This window comes from Phoca vitulina, unplaced genomic scaffold (genome assembly GCF_004348235.1).
Source record: "Phoca vitulina isolate PV1807 unplaced genomic scaffold, GSC_HSeal_1.0 scaffold24, whole genome shotgun sequence".
Classification (NCBI taxonomy): domain Eukaryota; kingdom Metazoa; phylum Chordata; class Mammalia; order Carnivora; family Phocidae; genus Phoca; species Phoca vitulina.
Genome location: NW_022589727.1, coordinates 11,673,933 through 11,700,026, shown reverse-complemented (window position 1 = coordinate 11,700,026; position 26,094 = coordinate 11,673,933). Strand labels below are relative to the sequence as shown.

Genomic DNA, 26,094 nt, shown 5'->3' with positions numbered 1-26,094 from the left:
CCTATTTCTCCATACCCAATGTAATACACTGTCTTCTCAACTGGCCCCTAAACTCCTCCAGCTTCATCCTGTCCATCCCCTCGTGCCACACTCAGTTCTACGTGTATACTGACACACCTCTTAACTATCAGCCAGGCCACTCTGCAACCCTAACTCACATCACCGTAAGCCATCCTTCTCCTGTTCTTGAGTTGCAGTGTGGTTAGGGGAAACACATGTGTATGTATATGTGTGCATGCATGTACACATGTGCATCACACACACACACACATACACACACACACACACAAAAAAAAAATCCCAGATCAACATTTTCTGACCAGATCCATCATTAATTCATCCACAGGGCATATTTCAAACACCTTCCCTTATAATACTGCTTTTTACTTATAATCAGTTCCTTCTAGTGTGTGGGCTCAGTTCAACAAATCTTTATTGATCATCAAATATTTGCTGGATACGAGGGGCTGGGCCCACTATAAATATGATATGGTCTCTGCTTTCTAAGTACTAACAGTCTTGAGAAAGAGAAATGGGTGGAGTAGCAGACATGGATGAAATCACCATTAGCCACAATGTGATTGCTGCTACAAAGGTTGTATGAATCATTTCAAACAGAACCACAGAGAATGAAGGGAAAGGTAACTAATTGGAGATGGAGAGTATGGAAAAAGTTGAATTGAGAATGACTCTCATGTTCTTGGCTTGGGTGGCCAAGTTGACAAGGCATGTGAGAGGCATATGAGGAAGCTGTAAGCTTGAATTGGGCAGGTGTAGAGGGATTGCAGAACTCTTTTTTGTCAGTATGTTAGTTTGACATCCCTACAAAATTATTATGGTACTTTGAGGTCCCCGTGAAATATCCAAATGGTAATATTCCCATGTTTGAAGCTCAGGAGAGAAAGCTTGCACTAAGAGAGTGCCCATAGAATCATCTCAGTACCAAGTAAGAAGAAAAGAAGGAAAGGAAAGAACTCAAAAGCCATAAGCATTTAACAGCATTATTATAGTCCTATCACATTTTAAAACTAGATTTAGAAATCAGAATGTTGAAATGAATCACACTACCTGCAATTGCGTTTTCCTTCTCATTTCAAACTACTTGCTAGACTTTTCTAATTGGATATTGCTCTAATATCTCAATACAATTTTCACTGGGGAAAAAAAAAAAAAAGCTTTTACTTCTGACTCCCCTGTTTGTGTTAATGTGATTAAAATAGTGCTTTCTTCACAGAAATCTGAAGCCCCTGACTCTCCACCAACAGTGTCTATGTTTTGAGTTACTCTGTCCTGGTGGGTTCAGTGTCTCCTTCACAATTACTCATCTTTTAAGAATCAGGTCACCACACCACCCCCATAGTCCCTACTGAAAGCCTTCTCTAATATCATGGTCTTCAGTGTGAATTAGGGACTCTGCAAATCCTAGGTTTTCATTATACCCTGCATATAGTTCTACCACTGTGTTTATAATACTTTATAAGTTCTGTAGTTATATTATTTCATGAGTACCTATTTTTGTTTCTTGGGATGAAGAAATACTTATTTATCTTTGTATTCCCAACAAAATGCAAATGAAATGTTTGGTGAACAAGGACAAATTAAATGTTGAATAAATGAAGGAATAAGTGAGTGGAGCTACACCAGAAGAGATTCCTTCTTTTACTGCCCTTTTCACATTATGTAGAAGTATCTCATATTTTTTCCTTACCTCCATACCCTTTATCTAAGATGTTCTATAAGTAAGCCTCTTGACCATAATGACCATTTTTTATGTTGGAATGGCCATACATTATGATTTAGAAATCAGAAATCACCTGATTTAGCTCTCATCTCTTTGACATTCTCATACAGTCATTGGGATTTTCAATGGATTTAAAGGGTCAGTCATCTATCAAACTATTTTCCAAGAACTGTTGATGCATAAAGTGTTATTTGATGCTGGAATGTGTCGGGAATAGTAAATAAAGGACACATTAATTTTTGTTTTTACAAAATTTCTATGTTGTAGATAATATTAAGAGATGACTCTAATAAGCCAATCACTTGAAGCTTATTCGTGTCTGTGTGTATGTGTAAAGCAAAGTATTGTGGGAAACATAACTCAGGTAGGTATTTTGAATATATCTAGACATTAAAGCTAATTATTTGCACAAAGTATAATTCAAACTGATACATTGTAAGTACATGTTTTTGTTTTTGTTTTTGTTTTTTATAAGTGCATGTTTTAAGAAAAGTACATTTACCATAATGTTCAACTAATTTAGGGGGAAAACCCTGTACGTGAAATCTTTCACATCTTGTTAACACTCAGTTCATTTTAAGGCAATCAAGTGCTTCGTTGGTAACGGTGTTTGTTCCTGTGTACAGAGATTTATGAAATAGATTTACTCTCATGCCAGGAGAAAGAAGTCAGGAGCTAGAGAACTAGCTGTGTTTCATCTGACTCTCAACAAGTGCCTTCAACTTACTGAGTCATAAGTTTCAGAATTTTTAAAGGGGAATGATTTCAAGAATGACATACTATAGTCCTGGATAATGCAGGTATTGATACCTTCTCTCAAAGCCTTGGAATAAATGTCTTACAAAAGAATACAATACTGAAACTGACTTTGTCAGCCTCTGGGGGAGATGAACAATCCAACAGAAATAAAATTTGCCTTAGCTATTTCTCATTCTGGAAGCTACAATTATGTTCATTACTAAACGGAAACCAAACTCTTGATAATGAGGCATAAATACTTGCCTATAGGTCTCAGGTGCAAGAGCACTAATTTTAGGTAGGATTTATATACAGTCTCCAGGGTTGATTTGTAAAAGTGTTTTGGTAAAGCCTGCCTTGTTCATTTAGGAGTTTTCCCAGAGTGATGGGGAATGAGAATTATCACCATGGTGCTACCATCCACATCTAGCTCAAGAGAAAGGAATGGAAACTAGAAGACAAACTTCTCTCCTGATTTAATTATGCATCCAACGCTTAAGAGCCTCCCTGGTACTCAGCACTGTTCTAGGCACTGGAAACACAGCAGACAACTAAACACTCTTCCTAGATACTTAGTCCTCTGCTAACTTAATCACTAACACTTAAATAATACTATGAAGACAAGTCACTCAGCAGTTAAGCCCTAACCAAATAGAGGAGAATGTGGTTCTCTCCACTCAAAGAGGGAGCGGTCCTTGGCAGCTGGGGAAGAAAGGGACTAAAGAGGAGATGCCAACTGTACTGGATCTGAAAAACTGGCAAGATCAGAGCTGGGGAGAGAAGGGGAGGATAAACTGGGAGAGGAACAAGAGGGCCCTTTTGACCACAGAAGGAACTCCGCTATTGTGTTCAAATTGAATGCTAAACTTCTCTTTCTAGCAGCATACCAACCCTTTATACTTTATAGGCTCTTCCACTACTCCAACATCAATAGTTAACCTTTCTTAGACGTTTCCTAACCTGGTGCTGATTCCAGTCTCTCCGTTTTTCAAGAAGAGTTCAACTTAACATTTACACTTGCAATAATAATTATACTACTAACAACTACATTTATTGAACCTGATGTACTAAACACCACAGAAGGCTTCACATGGATTTTCTGGTTTAATTTTCACAACAGCCTTATGTGTTGGGTGCTATTAATCCCATTAAACAGATCTGGAACTAAGGCACAGAAAGGTTGTCCAGGTCACACCGCTAGTAACTACTGGAGCAAGGATTCTGACCTCTAGCTATTCTTTGTGTAAGAGATTTTGTATATCATACCGAAGAGTCTATCTTCCCCTTAACACCCCTAGAATATTCTCCTAGCTGTGTCTAGTTAACAAGGAGTCAAAGGACTGTCCCTTTAGATCATCTGTATTTTTCTGTTTCTCCCTTAACCAGATAAACTGCAAACCTGTTGAAAGCAATGAAGAGGCACTGGAGAGAAGCAAGAAGCCTTCACAGAGCCAGCCACCTAAATCCTGCTCCAGAACCTGAGCTCCCTGAAAGCAGGCCCCAGGCAGCCCTGGCTGCACTGAGGACTCAGGTGCCCGCGCCACAGTCTCCTCGGCGCCACCTGAGCTCCGGGCCCGCGCACATTCACAAAGCGCTGGACCCCTGAGCGGCCTCGGGCGGCCGGGGCGGGCGCTCGCTGGACACCGCAGGTCTCGCTGCGGAGGTTGAGCTTTGCCCTTGGGCCGGGGCCCGGCGGCCCGCGCCGCTCAGGCCGAGTCCCCGCCGGGTGACCCAGAAGCTCCCTAGTCCCGGCCGCTCTCCTGAGAGGAGGGGACGGGGAAGGAGAGGACGGTGGGGCGGGGCCTGCCACCCCAACTCCCCAGCCCAGGGACGTCACGGTCCCAGGTGCGTGAGCGACGAGGGGCGGGAGTCCACCGCGCGCCTCCCTCCTGCGAGGAATTCCCACCTCAGCGCCAGCTTCTCGGGCGGGCTTCCGGTTCCATTTTTCTCGCGGCGGCCGCACCTGGCACCGCGCCCCTGGGCAGGGCGGCGCGGCGGCCGCGGAGAGTGGCCCTCGGGGCGGGTGCTTCAGGGCGGGGCCGGGGGCGCGCGCTGGCGGGGACGCGGGGGAGCTGGGGTGCCGAGCAGGGCTAGCGGCCCGAGGCGAGGGCGCGGCGGCGGCGGGGGCGCGATGGCGCGGAGCGCGGAGGGTGCCGCGCTGCTTCTCCTGGTAAGTGCGGGCAGCGAGGACGCGAAGCCCCGGGCAGGCGCGGGCGCGGGCGGGAGCCGGGCTCGCGCGGCGACCTGCCCGCACCCGCCTGAACAGAGCCCCGCGCGGGGCGCTCCTTCTTTGAGCCGCGAGGTGGGGAAGGGCTGGGCAGGCTGTGGCGAGCTCGAACCCCGAGGCTTCGGAAAAGCCCGCTGGCGGGCGTGTGGGAACCTGCCTGCGGTGCTGCTCTTCGGCCGCCACGCTCCGGCCCTAGCGCCTTTTCTGGCTGTGATCCGTGGGTGTCGTGGGCCCGGAGCGCGGAGCACCTTTCCTGGAGATCGGGGCTTTGTTTGTTGCCTTCTCCCTGCGACCGGCAACATGGAGGCGGGAGAGGCAGCGGCCGTGCCTTCCTGCAGGTTCGGGGCAGTTCTCCACGATCCGGTCCGCGGCAGTGAACCGGAGAAACCGGAGAAACGCCTTTATTCCTAGACGGCAGCAAAGGGCTAAAAATAGGGTTTAAAAAAAAAAAAAGTAAAAATTTTACAGAGTTTACTTTTTTGTGTGTTAAAGCCACATTACTGTCAAAATCACCCACATAAAGATAGTTTTAACTTAAAGTTCACAAAATTGGTGTTCTAAAGCTGTTTCCGGGTGTTAAAGATAATGAAATGTGTAATAGTTTGAAGATTTTTTTTCATTTTAAAAGGTGACAGAATAAGTGCGGAGCCACAGTCAAATTGGCTTTTCAGACGTTATTAACGAAAAGGGCTTGAACCGCTAGAAAATAATGTTGGGTCTCTAAAGCTACATTTCTTATTCTTGGTTTCAGTGCTCGGATTGGATTTTAAGTATCTTTGCTTTCTGTTTGGTAAAGGAATTGCACATGAATAAGAAATGTATCTGGCTTATGGGGTTTTGCTAAATGGGTTTTGATAAAGTGACAGTTATCCTGATGTAAGTGCGGGTTCACCTTCCTGAGACTTAAACATATGTTCAGAGAGATTAGATACAAAATCATACTCAGTTTTCTTATATAATGGTAAAATTTTTTTAAAAACCACACAAGCTCGTTCCCTATATTAAAAGTTATAACTTCCCGGACGCCTGCGTGACTCGGTGGGTTAAGCGTGGGCCTTGGGCTCGGGTGTTGATCCCAAGACCCTGGGATCGACGCCCTAGTCGGGCTTCCTGCTGAGCGGGGAGTCTGCTTCTCCCGCTTCCTGCCGCTCCCCCTGCTCATACTCTCGCACTCTCTCTCTCTCCCCGCTCTCTCTCAAATAAATAAATAAATAATAAAAGTTCTAACTTCCGGAAGAGTACCTTCTCTCTCCCAGAGTTGCAATGGAGGAGGGGAAAAAATACATATCTATTTTTATATTAATATATTTACATAGTATTAATAGTAGTTATGTTAATATATATTTTTTCCTGTTTTGTGTATGTGTGTATATCACAGGAAAAAAAAATGACTAATCCAATCTAGGGATTTTAGTGAACTCTCACTTGGAATAGCATAATTAAGACCTCCAGACCTTTGGCACACCAGTTCATTTTCATGCTCTGTTTATCGATTTCATTTTGCTGAAGTCATTGAGGTATTTTCAGTCAAGTTCATTTTGTTAATAAAACTTTTCTATGACAATTTAGGATTTTCTTTTTGGCCTCCAAAATAATAGAGCAACTATTCCGTCATTGTGATACCTCCTGGCTAAGTTGAATACCAAGCTAACAGCACCTGGCTTACTTTGAGGGTTAAATATTAAATTCTTTTCACATAGGAAAAGAATCTTCTTAATTCTCAAATGGTATAACAAGCAGGCCAAGTCACTTATATTTATGGAAAAATAGCTAATAATTTATGTGTATTTTCTATTTTAGCAATCCAGTATTTTTACTCTATCAGGCAATAACTGACTTCTTTATGAGGTGATTATAACTAACCAAACTGGAACAGATTCTAAGCTATTCTTTGTATTTTCTGTTATGCTTTTTGTGATATAAATTTGAGTATGTTTATCTTTGGTCAAAGAACAGTGGACAGTTTACCATTTTGCCCACCCCCCACCCCCCGGGTGTTTGAAGTTGAAAGTATACTCTTTAGTAAAGAATGGAAAGCAACTCATCTGTCAGAAGGAGTTCTTGAGGAAATGGGTCTTTTATAGAAGGGAATATAAACTGTATTCTGCACGGGTCAGAGTTCAGTTGCAGATAACAGAATTCATTCTAGCTAGTTAAAGCAAGAAGGGATATATTTCAGGGCATTACGTTGATTGCATAACTATAGGAAGGATTGAGGAAACAGACTTCATTTTGAGTTGTCAGTAATGACTTCCAAGCCACACAGCCAAACCCAAGCACTTAGGGCGATCAGAAACCCACACTGCCAATCCCACAATGTAGAAATTGCCATGATCTGGATGCTACTTTTGCTGCCAGGTCCAGAACCATGCCACATTTACTAGGATGCCTGCCAACTAAATGTACCAGGACCCTGCCTCTTGGCACCCAGTAATCTAGTGGTGGACACTAAAACAGTAATAAGATTGCTGCAAAAACCCAACTGCGTCCTACATACTAGGCTCGCCAGCATACATATAGCTTCTACTTCACTTCCTTCTTTCAGAACTTATGTAAATGCTGATTGATTGAACCTAAATCACGGTTAGAACTTTAGCTGCAAGGGAGTCTATGACCTGTGGTCTTTAGCTTTCCTCCGCAGTTCGGGGAGACACACAAGAAAGGAGATACTGAGTGGCACCCACACAAAATGGAAAATAAAAACAATTTCATGACAGTCTTTCCTCTTCAAAAGTTTTTTACCTGGGATCCACCAACTACCAAATGCTCCACAGATAGAATTCAGAGGGTCCTTAGACATGGCTGGGAATAAATTACATATCTATGTTTACTAATCTCTATCTGAAATTTAGCATTTCTTTAAATTCTGAGTGTAAGAAAGACGCTGCCTTAGCATTAGCAGTACCTGTGACTTTGTCACAAATGTTGTCACATCATACTACAGTTATCTGAAAATACCATTTGTTCTCATCACTAATAGACTTCTAAATCTTATTATTAATGTGTTGATAATGAAGTACATGATATCACTACATCACAAATTGGTGTTTCTTAAATTCTGACTATTTCATTGTATTGGAATTCATTCATAATCCAATGTTTTTTTTTCTTTTATAAATTTCAAAATATTATTTTGAGAAAGGGTCCATAGGCTTCACCAGACTGCTAAAGAGGGCACTTGGCGGGGGGGGGGGGGGGGGTAGATTTTCTGATGGTTGCCTCCGTTTTGCCTTTGACTAAGTAAGCTTGTTTTTAAAAACCAAACTACATTTTAAGGATTCAGTGATAACAAATTGTATTATGAACAGTTACATCTACTGGTGTATTAGTTTGCTAGGGCTGCTGTAACAAAGTACCAAAAATTGGGTGGCTTGAAACAGTAGAAATTTATTGTCTCACAGTTCTAGATGTTAGAAGTCTGAAATCAAGGTGTCAGCAGGGCTATATATTCCCTCTGAAATCTGTAGGTTTCCTTCCTTGCTTCTTCCTAGTGTTTGGTGGTTTGCCAACTATTTCTGGCATTCCTTGCTTTTTAGATGCCTCACTGCTATCCTCCAACTTCACATCACATTCTTCCTAAATCTCTTCTTATCATTTTACCTCTGCACATGTCTGAGTCTATGTCCAAATTTCCCCTTTTTATAAAGACACTGGTCATAATGGATTAGGGCTCACACTAATGGCCTCAACTTGGTTAAATCCACAAAGACCCTATTTCCAAATAAGGTTACATTCTGAGATATTGGGGGTTAAGACTTCATCATATCTTCTTTTGGGAGACACAGTTCAACCCCTAACAAATAGGTTCAACTATCTACAAATTATCAATAACATTGGAGTTATGCTTGATGTTTTAATATACAACTGGATAATAGAATTTAGAGTAAATTCAAGCATAAATTAGATGATAAATATTGAAGCTTATAAGAGTAATCAGTTATATGCAGGGATTTTAGAAACATGTGCTTTCACATTTGCTTTTCTTTCTAAAAATTAATAGGTTATGGGAAAATGTCAACTCTTAACAAGTTTCTTTAATAAGGAACTTAGAGGGAAGTACTGTACAAAAAGGTATGCACATTCATTTGGGCTAAATTCTCCCCAATCCTAGACATACTTAATGAGCTAAATTAAAATCCCCACGGTTGGGGCGCCTGGGTGGCTCAGTCGTTAAGCGTCTGCTCCGGCTCAGGTCATGATCCCAGGGTCCTAGGATCGAGCCCCGCATCGGGCTCCCTGCTCTGCGGGAAGCCTGCTTCTCCCTCTCCCACTCCCCCTGCTTGTGTTCCCTCTCTAGCTGTGTCTCTCTCTGTCAAATAAATAAATAAAATCTTTAATAAATAAATAAATAAATAAATAAATAATAAAATAAAATAAAATAAAATAAAATCCCCATGGTTGAGGTCCAGAAATGTGTACTGATAGAAACTTTGCAGTTAATCTAATTATCAGACAGCTATAAGAGTGAGAATTACTGGTTTAAATTTTACAAAACAGTGTATTCATGAATGAAGCATACAAATATTTATATGGAAAAAAATTACACATTGAATAGGGATTGGTATTTTTTAAACCGCCAAATTATAGAAAAATCAGAAACCTTAATTGAAATCATAAATGAGCTTTAGATCAAATTGAGCATTTCTTAATCACAACTTTTTCAAAGTGCCACAGATTTTAAAAGCTGAATAACACTTTTCAAACATATAGTCCATATATAAGAGATTGTTTTCTTAGTTAAGTTTATCTTAAACTATCAAATGTATACCACATATGACATTGTACTATTTTTGTTTATTTCAAATTATTAAAAATTATTGAGATTTTTATTATAGGCAAAGCTTAGTGACTAAAGTAAAAGAAGCTAGAACAGCAGGATTTATACCATAATCTAATGGTAATATGGTGATGCTCACAAGAAAAACTATGTAGAAACTAACCATATAGGACCACTGTTTAGTAATGCCTTGCTCAATTTTAAACAACGTACTAGACATTGGGAGACCATGAAAAAGCCTGACATGTTCTGCCCTCATGGTGTTTATGGTCTAGTAAACAAGTAAATGTCTAAATTCCAATTGGGTTATAGTAAGAAGAGTAATGATAAAAGAACAAATAATACTATGGAGCCTACAGAAGGAGCTCCAACACTGAACATCCCAGCCAAGATCTGAGAATAATTATAAATTAGTGAGAAGATGATATGAAGAGAAGGAGGGAGAAGAATGTTCTAGGTAGAGAAAAGAGTATATGCAAAGGCCTGAAAACAAGGGTGTGTGGTTCTTTGGAAGAAGTGAAGGACTTCATTGTAGCTGGAACATAGAATGTGAGACAAAATCCATGGAGAAAGATGAGTGCAGCCTTCTTGATACCAATGGAAGCCACAAAAGGCTAATTAACAAGTAAGCATTTTTAGGGAGGTGTTGGAATCATTAAGAAAATAAAAAGATGAATTTTGGTTGAGTTGGTCAGGAAAGGGTCAAGAAAGAAGTGATAGTAGTTGACCGATTAGGAACAGTTTTTTCCTCTTTTTTTCTTTTTTTTTTTTAGAAGGAGATGTTCCAGAATTTGGGATGTTGTGATCAAAGACAGGCAGAAAAGTACAGAGAGTACAGGGGAGGGAGGGTGCAGCCCGGCAGGAGGGTTGGTTTGGGAGCAATGGTTCTCAAGAAAATGTTGGGGGGCCGGGGTTTGAAAGGTACGCTTTGGTTGTCACAAGGCCTGGGATTATACTGGTATTTAATACCTCAAATCCAGGGGTGGTAAGCCTCCAGCATTCTTCAGAACCTTCAAGAAGAATTGGCCACGCATTAATATTTTTTTCTTATCGGAAATGCCAGTAGCACCCCTATTGAGAAATGGTGATAGACGAATAGTGAGAGGTTCTGATTAGGGATTCATCTTACTTATCTCTATTCTTTTGAAATTGCAAATATCTCTCTGGTTGATTAAGCCTTTATGCGTTCATTCATTCAACTAATATTATTGAGCTCCTACTCTGTGCTGAACACTTCTAGGTCTCACATCAAAATTATACCTTCATGGGAATTATTTTCATCATTCAAGTTGGTGCTACCTGGCTGATTGGAGAATGAGAGGGTAAATTTGGGTAGAGATGAGATGAGAAGAGAGTTCAAATTCCCCCTATTCTAAACTACCCATTATTCTTTCAAGTTCCCTACTATGCAAACTAAAAAATAAAATAAAACTAGGAGGAGGGTTCAGATGGCAGTGTAGGAAGATCCTGATCTCACCTCCTTCCACAGACACAACAAATCTACAACTGTATATAGAATAATTCCCTGTGAAGGGGACCTAGAAATTAGGTCAACAGAGCCTCCACAAAAAGGAACAGCAACAAGATAGGTAGAAGAGGATAACACTAGTAAAATCAACCATATCTATAATAATTCGTTAAGGAAGTCACAAAATAAGATGTATAAATATCACATCAAAAACATAAAACGTGAGGGGCAGGGGCAAAAATGTTGTGCTTTTAGAAAGCATTCAAACTTAAGTGACCACCAACTTAAAATAGATGGCTATATATATAGGTTGTTATATATGAACCTCCTAGTAACCACAAACCAAAACCCATAATAGATACACAAAAAATAAAGGATTCCAAACAACACTAAAGAAAGTCACAAATCACAAGAGAAGAGAACAAGAAAAGAAGAAAGGAACAAAGAACTACAAAAACAATGAGAAAACAATTAACAAAATGGCAATAAATACATACCTATCAATAATTACCTTCAATGTAAATGGACTAAATGCTCCAATCCAAAGACATGGAGTGGCTAAATGGATAAAAAACACCAAGACCTGCCTGTATGCTGCCTACAAGAGACTCATTTCAGATCTAAAGACACACACAGACTGAAAGTGAAAAGATAGAAAAACATATTCCTTATAAATGGAAGCAGAAAGAAAGCTGAGGTAGCTTATATCAGACAAAATAGACTTTAAAACAAAAGGTGTAACAAGAGAGAAAGAAGGGCATCACATAATGATAAAGGGGTCAATTCAACAAGAAGATATACCACTTGTAAATATTTATGCACCCAGCACAGGAGCACCTACATATATAAAGCAAATATTAACAGACACAGAGGGAGAAATTGACGGTAATAGAATAATAGTAGGGGACTTTAACACCCCACTTACATCAATGGATAGATCATCTAGACCCAAAATTAATAAGGAAACATTGACCTTGAATGACACATTAGACCAGATGGACTTAATAGATTATTACAGAACATTCCATCCAAAAACAGCTGAATACATGTTCTTCTCAAGTGCACATGGTACATTTCCAGGGTGGAAATGTTATGCCACAAAACAAGTCTCAATAAATTTAATGTTGAAATCCTGTCAAGCATGTTTTTCTGACCACAGTGGTGTGAAACTAGAAATCAACCACAAGAAGAAAACTGGAAAAAACACAAACACATAGAGACTAAAACATGTTACTCAACAACCATTGGGCCAATGAAGAAATCAAAGAGGAAATCAAAAAGTACCTTGAGACAAATGAAAGTGAAAACACAATGTTCCAAAATCTATGGGATGCAGCAAAAGCAGTTCTAAGAGGGAATTTTATAACAATCGAGGCCCACCTGAGGAAACCAGAGAAATTTCAAATAGATAATTTAACCTTACACCTAAAGGAACTAGAAAAAGGGGCGCCTGAGTGGCTCAGTCCGTTAAATGTCTGACTTTTGATTTCGGCTCAGGTCATGATCTTAGGTCCTGATCAGGCCCCACATCAGGCTCTGAGCTGGGCGTGGAGTCAGCTTGAGATTTTCTGTCTCCCTCTGCCCCCCCTCCTCAAATAAATAAATAAATCTAAAAAAAAAAAAAAGGGAAGTAGAAAAAGAAGAGCCCAAAGCTAGTAGAAGGAAGGAAATAAGGATCAGAGCAGAAACAAATAAAATAGAGATTTAAAAAAAAAAAATAGAAAAGAAACCAAGAGCTGGTTCTTTGAAAAGATAAACAAAATTCATAAACTTTCAGCCAGACTCATCAAGAGAAAAAGAAAAAGGGCCCAAATAGAATCAGAAATGAAAGAGAAGTTAAAACCAATACCACAGAAATACAAATGATCATAAGAGACTACTATGAACAATTCATATGCCAACAAATTGACAACCTAGAAGAAATGGATAAATTCCTAGAAACATACAGTCTTCCAAGACTGAGAATGCAAATTGGTACAGCCACTATGGAAAACAGTATGGAGGTTCCTCAAATATTAAAAATAGAAATACCATATGATCCAGCGATTCCTCTTCTAGGTATTTATCCAAAAATAACATATGCACTCCTATGTTCATTGCAAGCCAAGAATGGAGGCAACCTAAATGTCCATCGATAAATGGATGTGGGGTGTGTGTGTGTGTGTGTGTGTGTGTGATGAAATATTACTCAGCTGTAAAAAAATGAAATACTGCCATTTGCAACAACATGGATGGACCTTAGAGGATATTATGCTAATGGCAGTAAGTCAGACAGGTTAAGACAAAATACCATACGGTCTCATTTACATGTGGAATCTAAAAAACAAAACAGAAGCACTCATAGATATGGTTGCCAAAGGGGGCTAGGAGGTTAGGCGAAATAGGTGAGGGGAGGATTAAGAGGTATAATCCTCCAGTTACAAAATATACAAATATATTGTAACAACTCGTATGATGAGAGCTCCTAACTGCCTAGACTTGTGATGATCATTTCATAATGTATGTAAATATCAAATCACTATGTTGTACATTTGAAACCAATACAATATTATATATCCATTATTCTTCAGTGAAAAATAGTTAAAAACTTAAAAATATTACATTAAATTAAATTGCCCTTACCCACTCTCTCATCTTAGAGATCTACTCTCCTTAGACCCCAAAAGTTCTAGCTGAGAAACTGGGCAAGACACCTAGGTCAGTCATCATGTTTTAATACTGTTAATCATCTCTTCTCCAAATACCTCCTTCCTTTGCTTCCATAATATTCTACTGAGAGTCCTTTCACCTCTAGCAAGCTGCAGTGGTTCTCACCTCCTTTTCCAGCCCAGCACAGTAGAAGAGTATGCTGTACACACACCACCGGGAGACATATCAGATATGAGTGGGCGGCAGGGGAGGTGCAGAGTGCGTGGTGACATCCGGGGCTGGGAGAGGACAGTGCGTGCAACCCCTGCCTCCCTTTGAGCCGCAGTGCTGTACTCTTTATTGTCTAATATCTTTCCCCAGGACCTAAGCCTAGCATGTCTACAAGCTGTGCTCTGAGAATTGCATCCTTCTAGCCACTCAGACTTACAATTTCAGTATCTCTGACCCCTTCCCCTATCCTCCGCACACAGGGCATTGCCAAGGATTAGTTGGGTCCTCTGAAAGGTTCGGCTTTACCCATCCATCCTCGTGCCATTACCCTATGCTGGTCCTCATTCCATCTCCTCTGGCTTATTACTTATGCTCAAACCGTCACCTGCCTTTCATCTTACACAGTACTGCCAGAAAACTTTCTGGAGCTCTAGTGTTACAGCATCCCTAATCAGAAGCTGTCAGTGAATTATCTTAGCATAATTTTTGTCCCGTTTTTTTCTACTTGCCACCATAACATAGTCTAGGTGCCAAACTGCCAAACTTCTTGTTCATTGCCCTCGATCTCCATGTTCTGGTACATGCTGCCTTTGATATGGATCATTTCCTTCCACCTCCAATCTGCACAGACATGGATTCTGCTCCCTCTCAAGGCCAAGCCCCGTGCCACTTCTTACCCTACACCTCTCCTGATTTCCCTAGCAGAAAGGGATCTCTGCCTTTCTGAGCTCCCCAGTTCCCCAGAGCTGTTTTTGCAGCTGTCATTCCTACAGTTAAATTTTTCTACCTTATGTTATAGTAATTTATATACTTTTTATCTCTCCTACTAAACTGTAAGCTTCAGAGCAGAATCTACATGTCACTTGTCTATGTACTAGCTAACTGTCTGGGACACAGAAGTATTCTTTAAAAACCCAAGAGTCAAAGTCTCGTCCTATGTTTGGGAAAGCTGGAAGAATAACCTGAATTTCATTTGTTTAAAAGAAATGTTTACTGCCCAGTTAGTCATCAGTCTGGCCTGAACTTCTAGATCATTGGTTTAGTTTCATTACAAGTTAGAATTATTCAAAAAAGGAAAGAAAAGAGAGAGGAAATGTAAATTAAGATTTGCCTAATTTCACAGATAATAGTCCCCCTAAAAAAGATTCATACAACTTTCTAAAGCCCTTGATTTTCACTTTTTTACATTTTGCCTCCATTTATTTGAGGCCAGTTGAAAATGCCTATTTTCCACTTTGAACCTTGGAGTCCACTGTTGCCCCACTCACAGACCAGTGCCATCAAATGGTGAAGAGGGGCAATCTGAAGCTCTTGGTTTTCTTAAACTTCTGGGGAGTGTGGGTGGGAATCTGGTTTTCTTCATTTTTTTTTAAGTGTAATTTTCAGGACTGTATTGCAGGAAAAAGGTAGAAACAACCCATCATTTTTGTCTATCAAAATGTGAGATGTATTATATATATTTACTAATATTTTGCCTGATTCCAAAAGCATTCATAGCAGTTACAGAAAACAAATACCAATAAAATGGTAAAATATTTCACAAATAATAAATGCTCAAGATCAGTAAAACTTAAACTAGAAAAGGTTTAAAGCGGTGGAAAACCCTATTTCAAGTAATCCTATTATATTATTACTTCTGAAGTGAAAAATCTTCTTGGGATAGAAATCACTCAGTTACTGAATTTCCTAATTTAGAATCTGTTGTTTCACACATCTTTGTAGTTGAGGATTTATTATCCAGTGTATGAATTATCCAGGCTCTCTTCCTTTTCCTTTGCTACTCTGCTTTTATACAGTGGTTTTCAAGTGTGATCCCAGACCAGCAGCATCAGCATCACCAGGAAACTTGTTAGAATACAAATTCTTACGCCCCCTGATAATCGATAATCGATAATCGGAAACTGGTGGAGCTCAGCAGTCCATGTTTTAACAAGGTGATTCTGATGCCACTCAAGCTTGAGAAGCACTGCTAACATCCCTATTAGAAAATAGTCAGGAAGAGAAAAGATTAAATATTTTAAAAGCTTACATTTAATCACTTGTTAGCAACTCTTGATTTTTTTAAAGCGCCTGGGTGGCTCAGTCAGTTAAGCATCCAACTCTGATCTCAGCTCAGGTCTTGATCTTAAAAAAAAAAAAAAAATGTTTTAAAGGCCAAAAAATGTACACTAAATAAAATAACATTGACTTTCCTGGACCTTCAGTTTCTTTGTCTATATCAAGGAAGAAATAGGAGCTGTCTATGATTACACAAAACTCAACTTGAAATAAGAATTCACCATGTGACCTAACAACTCAAGGATAGCACACATTGCCAAATCCATATTTTAAAATTTTTTGAGACAATAAATGTTGCCAATGAAAATATCTTCCTCTTTAAAGCTAGCTTCAATATGACTTACTCTGCATCCTATTTGTTACGTTAAGATTAGCCCAAACATTGGAAAAGCAGGTAAACGATTATGACAAATCATGTAATTTATTGCATTCAGACTTAAAGTATGTAGTTTAACTACCTAAAATTCAAATTCAGAATCAGGAGAAGCTGTCATTGGGTGACTCATAAGGCCTCCTGGATTCTGCTTATTAAATCATCAAGGTGACTTCAGAACAGGAAGTCTTTTTTCTAAAAGTGCCAACCTTGAGAACAAACAGTACATTGATTGATAGTATTTTTGCAGTGATGACTTTCCCTAATGCCTCTGCCAAAAGAAAAATTATTTTCTTGCCAGTTACTGGGAAGGCCAGTTTTGACAAGATGCATAGGATCCAATGGTAAAAACAAAAACTTGTTTTTAACTTCAGTAAATTGGATTGAAAGATTTGTCTGTTTCATCTAAAAACATTACTTCTTTGGTTAGAGAGACTAGAAGTTTATTTTTCCTCTTCAGTCTTAAAGGCATGTTGCACATGACTTCTGTCACCAAGTCCTGTGAGAAAAAAAGCTATAGATTTCATACTCGGGTGAAACCATAATGGTCATCATGTCCAGACATTCTTCCAATGTTTGAAACCCTTTTACAACATCCCTACAGGCCATCACTCAAACTTACAGAGCTGGAAATGTTCAAAGGGAAGTGGGAAGGAGTGGGGATGGAGGACAGAAGTCAGAAAATGTCAGTTATTCCACTTACATTGTCTGCAATATGCTACCCATTTGGAAGTTTACATAAATCCACGGTCCTCTGCAATTTGTATGACTTTCTTGACTCTAGTTATTATGGTAACTTCCAATCAGAGATGCAAGTTCGAAATCAGGGTTTCTGAACCTCAGCACTTTGTCATTTGGAGCCAGACAATGCTTTGTTGGGAGAACTGTCCTGTGCATTATAGGATGTTGAGCTACATCTTTGCTCTCTACCCACTAAGTGCAAGTAGCAGCTCACCCTGGTTTGACAACCTCTCTGCCCTCCACAGGAACTTGATGACAGAAAATTGTCATGTGCTTGGCTTTAAGATGCACATCAATTTCTGTAACTTTTTAGTGTAACACGTGGAAAAGTGTAGATATCACAAGTGTACTGTATTACTGAGTTTTCACAAACTGAACACAGCGTGTGACCAGCAACCGGATCAAGAAACAAGGTTACCAGCACCCCAAAAGCCCTGACATCATCTCCACTGACTCACTTCCCCACCCCCCCCTTACAGCACCAGCCTGGATCACCGGTACCATTCCCACCTCATGCCTGGCTCTTCCCTTCGCAGGAAAGTCTGCCTGACTTGTTCCCCCATTCTGTCCAGTCTCTGTGAAGATAAAACCTCTTCTGAGAGCCTCCTCACAGTCCTCATCACTCTCCACCACCCTGTCCCTGCTTTAGTTTTCTTTACAGCTATCCCAACCTATTTTTGTCTATCTCTCCATCAAGTAAGAATCCAAGAGGATAAGAACATTCTAGTAGCATATTGTAGGAGCTCAGGAAATTGAAGGCATGAATGAATTCAAATTGCAGAAATTTTAAGATGAGGGGCTCCTGGGTGGCTCAGTTGGTTAACCAACTGCCTTCGGCTCAGGTCATGATCTTGGAGTCCCAGGATCGAGTCCCGCATCAGACTCCTAGTTTGGTGGGAAGCCTGCTTCTCCCTCTGACCCTCCCCCCTCTCATGCTCTCTCTCTCTCCTTCTCTCAAATAAATAAATTTAAAACAAAAAAATCTATTTTTAAAGAAAGTGGGTGCTAGATGATTGAAACTAGGTGTTGTTTAGTGGATGTTCATTCACTCTACTTTGCTTTATATATTTGCAGTTAAAATTTGTTAATGTTAAATGCATGAAATATAAGATTCTCTGCATTCAAGATATTAGTAATTAAGAATGACAAAGTTTCATGTGTTAAGAACTGAGACTGTAATGAATAAGGTGAACTTCATTGTCTTTAACCATAGGCGAACAACTGATATTCCATCATATTCTACAACCTTGCTACTCAAGAACTGGCAATGTCAGCATCCCCTAAGAGCTGGTTAGAAAAGCAGAGTGGAAGGCTAAACTGCACACCTACTGAATTGAAATCTTTATTTTTAAACAAGATCCCCAGTGAGCAAAATGCACATTCAAGTTTAGGAAGCACTGTTTGTAACCATATGATTGTCTGTGTTTCTTAACAAATAACATCTAGAAAGGATATTCCAGGGGGGAAAAAAATCAATGGAGATACTCTGATAAAGAATTTGCATTTGAATAGGGAACTATAAACTGCCCCCTTTTATTTATGTACTAAGGAAACATGATATTTAGTCAGGATGATAACATTTAATAAAATACCATGTAATTATTATACCTTTTTTGCTAGGCCAAGTAAGATTTTAGGGAAGAATAAATGTGGTAAATATTTGATCTAGCCAATTCCTCAATATGGCCAGTACAAACTAAAGAAATGGGTAGGCAAGAAATATATTACATTTTAAGAGTGTTTCCTGATGATGTAACAGTGAGGAATGTTGGATCCAGTCACTACTCTTTCCTTTCAAAAATTCCCACCAGAGAGACATGCAGGGAGAAGTAATCTATTCATCATTGCTTTCACTTGTTTTTCATACCATGCCATCTTTGAAAATACATGAATTTGGGGAGCACAACTTTGGCTAAAGATACCTCTGGCATTTTTAGCCAATAATAAAGAGGATGAGGTGCAGAAGAAATAATGTATCTGGCCATACAATAGAAAATGAGCCATGGTCATTTGTCTGCCCCATAGAGGCTCAAACTAGAGACTGAACATCCACTATCCTTGAGTTTCTCTTTGCAGGGGTAGAGATAAGAATATGAACAAGGTAGAGGAAAGAGAAAGGTGAAGGATCCACATGTAGAACACACCCTGCAAGAAGCCTTCAAAGAGAAGTGGATAGGTGAAAGAGACTTAGACATTTTAGAGAAAGCCTTATTTTCCATGACTTATCAGCGAGGGCTTCATAGAACCTTCATAGGGATTGTAGGTGAGAAAAGGCAAACAAGACAGAAAATCCAAATTTAAGGCAGATTATAATAAATTAATACACAAATAAAAGGTGGGAAAGTGAAGGCAATAAATATAGACAATTTCAGTCTGGAGTCATAGTAAAAAAAAAGAATACGTGCGGATTAAATGTTCGCAGAAATGGGGAAGGTTTGTTTGTTTTTAAGGTAGGGAAGATCTTAATATATTTGGTTAGCCAATGGAAAGGAAATAAACATGTTTAATTAGCCAGTGGTGAGTAAAGATAAAAAGTTAGTGGAAGCAGCAATCAGACAACAAAAAGAAATCAAAGGCATCCAAATCGGCAAAGAAGAAGTCAAACTCTCACTCTTTGCAGATGATATGATACTTTATGTGGAAAACCCCAAAGACTCCACCCCAAAACTGCTAGAACTCATACAGGAATTCAGTAAAGTGGCAGGATATAAAATCAATGCACAGAAGTCAGTGGCATTCCTATACACCAACAACAAGACAGAAGAAAGAGAAATTAAGGAGTTGATCCCATTTACAATTGCACCCAAAACCATAAGATACCTAGGAATAAATCTAACCAAAGAGGCAAAGGATCTGTACTCAGAAAACTATAAAATACTCATGAAAGAAATTGAGAAAGACACAAAGAAATGGAAAAACGTTCCATGCTCATGGATTGGAAGAACAAATATTGTGAAGATGTCAATGCTACCTAGAGCAATCTACACATTCAATGCAATCCCCATCAAAATACCATCCACTTTCTTCAAAGAAATGGAACAAAGAATCCTAAAATTTGTATGGAACCAGAAAAGACCCCGCATAGCCAGAGGAATGTTGAAAAAGAAAAGCAAAGCTGGTGGCATCACAATTCCGGACTTCCAGCTATATTACAAAACTGTCATCATCAAGACAGTATGGTACTGGCACAAAAACAGACACGTAGATCAATGGAACAGAATAGAGAGCCCAGAAATGGACCCTCAACTCTATGGTCAACTCATCTTTGACAAAGCAGGAAAGAATGTCTAATGGAAAAAAGACAGTCTCTTCAACAAATGGTGTTGGGAAAACTGGATAGCCACATGCAGAAGAATGAAACTGGACCATTTCCTTACACCACACACAAAAATAGACTCCAAATGGTTGAAAGACCTAAATGTGAGACAGGAGTCCATCCAAATCCTAAAGGAGAACACAGGCAGCAACCTCTTTGACCTCAGCCGCAGCAACTTCTTCCTAGAAACATCGCCAAAGGCAAGGGAAGCAAGGGCAAAAATGAACTATTGGGACTTCATCAAGATAAAAAGCTTTTGCACAGCAAAAGAAACAGCCAACAAAACCAAAAGACAGCCGACAGAATGGGAGAAGATATGTGCAAATGACATATCAGATAAAGGGCTAGTATCCAAAATCTATAAAGAACTTACCAAACTCAACACCCAAAGAACAAAGAATCCAACCAAGAAATGGGCAGAAGACATGAACAGACATTTTTCCAAAGAAGACATCCAAATGGCCAACAGACACATGAAAAAGTGCTCAACATCGCTCGGCATCAGGGAAATCCAAATCAAAACCTCAACGAGATACCACCTCACACCAGTCAGAATGGCTAAAATTAACAAGTCAGGAAATGACAGATGTTGGCGGGGATGCGGAGAAAGGGGAACCCTCCTACACTGTTGGTGGGAATGCAAGCTGGTGCAGCCACTCTGGAAAACAGTATGGAGGTTCCTCAAAAAGTTGAAAATAGAGCTACCATACGATCCAGCAATTGCACTACTGGGTATTTACCCCAAAGATACAAAAGTAGGGATCAGAAAGGGTACATGCACCCCGATGTTTATAGCAGCAATGTCCACAATAGCCAAACTGTGGAAAGAGCCAAGATGTCCATCGACAGATGAATGGATAAAGAAGGTGTGGTATATATATACAATGGAATATTATGCAGCCATCAAAAGGAATGAGATCTTGCCATTTGCAACGACGTGGATGGAACTGGAGGGTATTATGCTGAGCGAAATAAGTCAATCAGAGAAAGACATGTATCATATGACCTCACTGATATGAGGAATTCTTAATATCAGGAAACAAACTGAGGGTTGCTGGAGTGGGGGGTGGGGTGGGAGGGATGGGCTGACTGGGTGATAGACACTGGGGAGGGTATGTGCTCTGGTGAGCGCTGTGAATTGTGCAAGACTGTTGAATCTCAGATCTGTACCTCTGAAACAAATAATGCAATATATGTTAAGAAAAAAAAAAAGAAGAAGATAGCAGGAGGGGAAGAATGAAGGGGGGGAAATCGGAGGGGGAGACGAACCATGAGAGACGATGGACTCTGGGAAACAAACTGAGGGTTCTAGAGGAGAGGGGGGTGGGAGGATGGGTTAGCCTGGTGATGGGTATTAGAGAGGGCACGTTCTGCATGGAGCACTGGGTGTTGTGCACAAACAATGAATCATGGAACACTACATCTAAAACTAATGATGTAATGTATGGGGATTAACATAACAATAAAAATTTTTTTTTTTAAAGTTAGTGGAAGGAACAAGGTTCTTGAGAAGGTAAATGTGGGGGCATAAGTAGAAAGTTGAAGATAAAGCATACAGATGATGGTTAACTTTGGAAGGGAATCAAGACACCTCTGTCTTGGAGAAGGCAGGGAAGGAGAGGAGGATTGAAGATACAATCTCAATCAGATAAAAAGTGGGGTCATCTAAGAGTGAGTGGGTTCAGAGGTGTGATCCGTGTGATTGGGGTTGTCTCCTGAAGTGTGGAATGGTATGGTAGGGCTACTATACAAAGATAAGGTAACTATATAATTTATGGTCTGAATGAGCACACTTTTGAGAATGAATGGGTTATACAGACGGGAAGCCTGCACAGCAGGTGTCATCGAGATTCTCCTGGGCAAAAATAAACACATGGTCACCCTAGAAAGGAGTCACCACCTCTGTGGAGGGAGCAGCTGTTAGAAAGTGAATGGATGTGACGGGTCCATTCAGCCTCTATGGCCCTGTCTAGCATTGTTGCCACTACAGTGCCACAGTCAAAGAGAGCAACAGGCTCACAGGGTTGGGGGGAAAAGTGAGGCAGGAATATTAGAAAGTCAAGAGGCTGAGGGGTCCCAGAGTCACTGACAACATCTTTGGAATGGCTGGCAATAATCTACTAGCGTTGTCTAATAGAGTTGTCTGCAGTGTTGGAGATGTTTTCAAGCCACTTGCTTCATGTGAACAGTGAGCAAATGAATTATTAATTTAAAATAATTTAAGTGTAAATAGCCACATGTGGCTACCATGTTAGAAAGAACTGGCTTAGGGGTATCTGGGTAGCTCAGTCAGTTAAGCATCTGACTTCCGCTGGAGTCATGATTTCCAGCTCCTGGGATCAGGCACCGCGATGGGCTCCCCACTGAGCGGGGAGTTTGCTTCTCCCTCTCTCTCTCTTCCCCTGCTCCTCCCCCTGCTCATGCAAATAAATAAATAAACTCTAAAAAATTTAGAATTTCTCTCTCTCAAATAAATAAATAAAATCTAAAAAAAAAAAGGGGGGGTGCCTGGGTGGCTCAGCCGTTAAGCGTCTGCCTTCGGCTCAGGTCATGATCCCAGGGTCCTGGGATCGAGCCCCACATCGGGCTCCCTACTCCACAGGAAGCCTGCTTCTCCCTCTCCCACTCCCCCTGCTTGTGTTCCCTCTCTCTGTGTGTCTCTCTCTGTCAAATAAATAAATAAAATCTAAAAAATTTTAAAAGAAAATTAAAAAAAAGAACTGGTTTAAATTAAGTCAAGGGAAAAGTGAAACCAAGAGATTATTGGACTATAAAGAAAGGGCAGCAAGAGTGAAATAAGTCAATCAGAGAAAGACAGTTATATGGTTTCACTCTATGGAATATAAGAAATAGCACAGAGGATCATAGGGGAAGGGAAGGAAAACTGAATGGGAATAAATCAGAGAGGGAGACAAACCATGAGAGACTTTTTTTTTTTAAGATATTATTTATTTATTTGACAGAGAGAGACACAGCGAGAGAGAGGGAACACAAGCAGGGGGAATGGGAGAGGGAGAAGCAGGCTTCCCGCTGAGCAGGAGCCCAATGTGGGGCTTGATCCCAGGACACTGGGATCATGACCTGAGCTGAAGGCAGACGCTTAACGACTGAGCCACCCAGGCACCCCAAACCATGAGAGACTCTTAACTCTAGGAAACAAACTGAGGTTTGCTAAAGGGGAGGTACATGGGGGAATGGGGTAACTGGGTGACAGGCAAAAAGGAGGGCACGTAATGTGATGAGCACTGAGTGTTATATGCAACTGTTGAATTACTGAAATCTACATCTGAAACTAATGATGTTTTATATGTTGGCTAATTGAATTTAAATTTAAAAAAAAGAAAGGGAAGCAAAAGAGGGTAGGATAGGATTTTATTGTGCAGATTTTTTTAATTTATTTTTTTAGAAAGAGGGCATAGGGTGGGGCACCTGGGTGGCTCAGTCGTTAAGCGTCTGCCTTCAGCTCAGGTCATGGTTCCAGGGTCCAGGGATCGAGCCCCCCATCGGGCTCCCTGCTCGGCGGGGAGCCTGCTTCTCCCTCTCCCACTCCCCCTGCTTGTGTTCCTTCTCTCACTGTGTCTCTCTCTGTCAAATAAATAAATAAAAATCTTAAAAAAAAAAAAAGAGAAAGAGGGCATAGGGGGAAGGGGCAGAGGGAGAGAGAATCTTAAGCAGGCTCCACACAGAGCATGGAGCCCGAGGTGGGGCTGGATTTCACGACCCTGAGATCATGGCCTGAACCAAAATCAAGGGTCAGCCACTTAACCAACTGAGCCATCCAGGTGCTCCCCTATTGTGCAGATTTTAGAGTGAGCATAACAGTAATGTAGTTCTGTGTGATGATGAAGCCCAAAGTGTGACAGTTCTTGATAAGAACCAAAGAAAAGAGTTGGTGGGATTTAAGTATGAAGTCTGAATATGGGCAGTCATGTGGGTGACCCTGGAAATGATGGGAGTCAGGAGAGCCAGGAGTGGAGGGTATATTTCACACTAACGGCCTTGAGGAAAGTTGTGTGGGTCCCTGAGAACATGAAATGGAGGGTGCTTGTGTTTGTTTTTCAGATATTCGTTGTGTCCTGAGTTTCTGGGAGGAGGCAGTGTGGATCGAGAAGAATGTAGATTCCTGTCTGGCCCTGGTCATGGGGGGTGGGGGGGACAAAGGGGAAAATTAAATATTTTTTTACGAAGAAGGATAGTAATGGTGGTGGTTAAACCTTTTTTAAATATCTATACTATTTTACGTGGTAAGTTATCAACAAGTATTTAAACTGAACTGAGTGATAAATTATATCAAACAACAAATAAATAATTTTATTTTCCAGATCTGCTTTAACTTTGGAAATGGACTCCATTTAGAGGTAAGGAACCAAGAGGATCATTTCTGTGTTTTGGACTCAGAGGCTTAATGTCATGGAAGGCAGTTTGGCTATGCCTTACCAGATAAAAATGCACAGTCCCTTAGAGTAGCCATTCCCACTCAGTCAAGTGCACGGAACATATATCCAGGGATGTTCAATGCAGCATTTTGTGACAATCTAAATGTGCATTGATAGATGGTAAAACAACTTATGGTACATGAAGAATGTCCATGATGAGGTACTGAGTGAAAAATCAAGGGGCAGAATAAGATGTATGATGTAATTCCATTTTTATAGGACAAAGAGCTTTATACATGTGCAACTGTAAGGTCATAAGACAAGATCATCAAGCAGTAAACAGTGAATACTCTGAAGTGTAAGAGAAAAAGTAGAATAAAGTTTTGTATTTTACATTCTGAACTGTAATGTTATTTTGCTCTTTTGTTACATAATTTAATTTTTTAAGTCCTAGAAAAATTTTTTCAACTAAAAATTTAAAAAATCAATGACCTAGTGATAACCAGTATATTCTGAAAAAAATACATGTTATATAGAGCAACACAATAAGTAAGATGATAAACCTAGTATAATAATCATTTCTGATCTTAATATACTAGGTCAGCTGTATTGAAATTTTCCTTGCATAAAATGTTTGTCCATTAAAGCCCAACTGAAAATATATAGAATAAATCTTTTCTACTTAAGGTTCTGAAAACAAAAGATGGACAGTTTAATCCTTTACCTCATCCTTTAAACAATAAATTCATTAACTGACAGTTTCACTAGATTTCAGTTAAATTGATGCCACAGGTTAGTTACTAAGATTTAGTTTTAAAACATTTAATAATTCATTTTTAAACTATAAGCCACCACAGAAAAATGAAACTGCATTTTCGGTAAGGAAAGAATTTTTGACACACTATATTATTTTTTAATTTGCCAATTTTTATGGTCACTCAATTACTCTAGGCTGTTAAAAGAACAACCCAGTGATCATAAATCTTGAAAAGATCTGGTTGGCTTTATTCAGTGATCATGAATAGGGAAGCATCCAGTCTAGAAAAGAGTTATACAAAGTAAGAGGGTTTTATAGACCAAAGCCAGCAAGAATAGGAAGTTATACACTGGGTATTTGCTGATTGATTAGAGCAGAGTCACTTTGGAGCTGGGGCAGATAAGATAAGGTCCTGAGCAGGGCAGGGCTGACTGCTTGGCCTAGGCCTTCCTTTTCTGGGAGATCCAAACACAGAAATTTAGTTAGGTTCCAATGTATTGATGTGGGGCTTAGCATGGGCGACTCCATCTTAGGCCTTAGTCTGGACACTTTAATAAGCCTTTGTAACTCTTCACTCTGGGAAATCTATTTTTACTGATAAAAACAAAACTATACTGTTCTACTGGTTTAGAGACAATTTCTTGAATGCCTGTGGAGTTTGTT

At 40.0% G+C, this 26,094-nt stretch overlaps 1 protein-coding gene across 1 annotated transcript in view; it reads left to right on the top strand.

Annotated features, from left to right (window-relative positions):
- Window positions 1-4,568: 4,568 nt before the first annotated feature.
- DSG2 (desmoglein 2) overlaps window positions 4,569-26,094 on the top strand; it is a 47,823-nt gene continuing 26,297 nt past the window's right edge. Inside the window, exons 1-2 of the mRNA XM_032421400.1 lie at window positions 4,569-4,649; window positions 24,621-24,656. Coding sequence (XP_032277291.1) covers window positions 4,611-4,649; window positions 24,621-24,656 — 75 coding nt within the window. The 5' untranslated portion in view covers window positions 4,569-4,610. The remainder of the gene's footprint in view (window positions 4,650-24,620; window positions 24,657-26,094) is intronic.